At 58.6% G+C, this 2,821-nt stretch overlaps 1 protein-coding gene across 1 annotated transcript; it reads right to left on the minus strand.

The window, feature by feature from the left end:
• Positions 1–4: 4 nt before the first annotated feature.
• On the minus strand, positions 5–1,255 carry LOC109279440 (putative GPI-anchored protein pfl2; the record flags this gene model as incomplete). Its single annotated transcript, XM_019471939.1, has 1 exon — positions 5–1,255. A coding segment is annotated over exon 1 (1,251 nt), but the record flags the coding sequence as incomplete, so codon positions are not given.
• Between the last annotated feature and the right edge of the window lie 1,566 nt (positions 1,256–2,821).

Consider the following 2,821-nt stretch of genomic DNA (forward strand, 5'->3'; position numbering starts at 1 on the left):
AGCTGGTGGCCGTGGTGGTTGCAGGGGTCTTGGTGGCTGTGGAAACTGCGGAGGTGCTGGTGGCCGTGGTGGTTGAGGAGGTGCTGATGGGCATGGTGGATGTCACGGTGCTGGTGGGCATGGTGGTTGCAGAGGTGCTGGTGTCTGTGGAGGTTGCAGAGGTGCTGGTGGCCATGGAAGTTGCAGAGGTGCTGGTGGCCATGGAAGTTGCAGAGGTGCTGGTGGCCATGGAAGTTGCAGAGGTGCTGGTGGGCGTGGAGGTTGCAGAGGTGCTGGTGGGCATGCTTGAAATGGTGCTGCTGGTGGGCATGGTGGATGTGGAGGTGCTGATGGGCATGGTGGATGTCACGGTGCTGGTGGGCATGGTGGTTGCAGAGGTGCTGGTGTCTGTGGAGGTTGCAGAGGTGCTGGTGGCCATGGAAGTTGCAGAGGTGCTGGTGGGCGTGGAGGTTGCAGAGGTGCTGGTGGCCATGGAAGTTGCAGAGGTGCTGGTGGCCATGGAAGTTGCAGAGGTGCTGGTGGCCATGGAAGTTGCAGAGGTGCTGGTGGCCATGGAAGTTGCAGAGGTGCTGGTGGCCATGGAAGTTGCAGAGGTGCTGGTGGCCATGGAAGTTGCAGAGGTGCTGGTGGCCATGGAAGTTGCAGAGGTGCTGGTGGCCATGGAAGTTGCAGAGGTGCTGGTGGGCGTGGAGGTTGCAGAGGTGCTGGTGGGCATGCTTGAAATGGTGCTGCTGGTGGGCATGGTGGATGTGGAGGTGCTGGTGGGCATGGAGGTTGCAGAGGTGCTGGTGGGCATGCTTGAAATGGTGCTGCTGGTGGGCATGGTGGATGTGGAGGTGCTGGTGGGCATGGAGGTTGCAGAGGTGCTGGTGGGCATGGAGGTTGCAGAGGTGCTGGTGGGCATGGAGGTTGCAGAGGTGCTGGTGGGCATGCTTGAAATGGTGCTGCTGGTGGGCATGGTGGATGTGGAGGTGCTGGTGGGCATGGAGGTTGCAGAGGTGCTGGTGGGCATGCTTGAAATGGTGCTGCTGGTGGGCATGGTGGATGTGGAGGTGCTGATGGGCATGGTGGATGTCACGGTGCTGGTGGGCATGGTGGTTGCAGAGGTGCTGGTTGGCATGGTGGATGTGGAGGTGCTGATGGGCATGGTGGATGTCACGGTGCTGGTGGGCATGGTGGTTGCAGAGGTGCTGGTGTCTGTGGAGGTTGCAGAGGTGCTGGTGGGCATGGTTGATATGGTGCTGCTCGTGGGCATGGTGGATGTGGAGTTGCTGGTGGGCATGGTGGTTGCAGAGGTGCTGGTGGGCATGCTTGAAATGGTGCTGCTGGTGGGCATGGTGGATGTGGAGGTGCTGGTGGGCATGGAGGTTGCAGAGGTGCTGGTGGCCATGGAAGTTGCAGAGGTGCTGGTGGGCGTGGAGGTTGCAGAGGTGCTGGTGGGCATGGAGGTTGCAGAGGTGCTGGTGGGCATGCTTGAAATGGTGCTGCTGGTGGGCATGGTGGATGTGGAGGTGCTGATGGGCATGGTGGATGTCACGGTGCTGGTGGGCATGGTGGTTGCAGAGGTGCTGGAAGCTGTGGAGAGAGCAGAGGTTCTGGTTTCTGTTTTGGGCGCTGATTTGGCAATGGCTTTGGTGGGTGCATTGGTTTTGATGGCCGTATCGGAGGTGGTGGTGTTTGCAGGGTACCTGCCGGGTGTGGCGGGTGTGGTGGGGTGTGGTGTGTGTTTAGCAGTGCGCTCAGAGAGTCGAGGGCTTGGCGTGAAGGAGTTGGTGCGAGGCCTGTCTTAGCGGTTGCTGGAGGACAGCCTTCCTCGGGGCTGGGGGGTGGGAGAACTTCATCCTTCTCTTTCTCCCTCTGGATCCACTGCTGCCGTGGGTGCTCTGTCCCCCCCCGAGGATCAGGCAGTGACCCCAATCCCGTCCCACCAGCAGTTCCCACCTTCCTCCCCCAAAGCGCCCCTTGGACGTCCTCCACCCCGGCCCGAGAAGCCATTATTAGAACGAGTTTCGTTCGCAGCTGATCCTCATGCGCTTCGACTTTATCCACGTCCTTTCCTTTGCCCCGTTATTCCCCAGACTTCCCTTTTCCAAGGAAAGGGCTGAAACCCGCTCACGTGTTTGGGCAGCACGTTCGATGCAAGGAAGCCCGTGTCACCGACAGTGGGGTGCTGGCTCGTGTCAAGGGTGTGGTGCACAGAACCGGGAGCACGTACTGGGGTAGGGGTGAAGGACGGTGACAACCTTGACCTGTTATCCCTCCTTCAAGGATGGGTCATTCCGGCACAGGGAGGAGGGCGATCACACCGTGGTGATGGTGTCCTTCAAATCAAGTTTTTGGGTTTTGGGGGTTTTTTTCCGCGGGATATTTGCCCTGGAAAATTCCCCAGCTTGTTCGAGCTGGTTTTAGCTCAAAAAAAAAAAAAAAAAACAACACCCAACGAAAAAAACCCAAAACAAAACCCCAAATTAAAAAAAGAACGCCCAAACAACAACAAAAAAACCTCAAACCCCCCAAAAAAAGCCATGCTGTTTCAAAAAGCCCCGTCTTTCCAGCCCGTTTGCTCTTAATTGACGTTCTCGAGCTGAAGCCGTGCTGCCTTTCTCCTAAATTAGCCTCCCTTATGCAATCAACTCGCCGTCTTCCCTGCTCTTAACGAGGTTTAAAAGCTCCGGAGCATGCGGGGGGGATGCGGGCAGGGGGTGGATTGGCATCGGCAGACGCCGGCTGCGGTGCAGCGGCTGCAGGAGGGGAGGATGGGGGTGGATGACCGGTGAAAAGCTGGAGCAGGAGCCGGGTGGGAGGCTGGTGGTGATGGGGG

The sequence above is a fragment of the Aptenodytes forsteri genome, unplaced genomic scaffold (genome assembly GCF_000699145.1).
Source record: "Aptenodytes forsteri isolate BGI_AS27 unplaced genomic scaffold, ASM69914v1 Scaffold891, whole genome shotgun sequence".
NCBI classification, from domain to species: Eukaryota; Metazoa; Chordata; class Aves; order Sphenisciformes; family Spheniscidae; genus Aptenodytes; species Aptenodytes forsteri.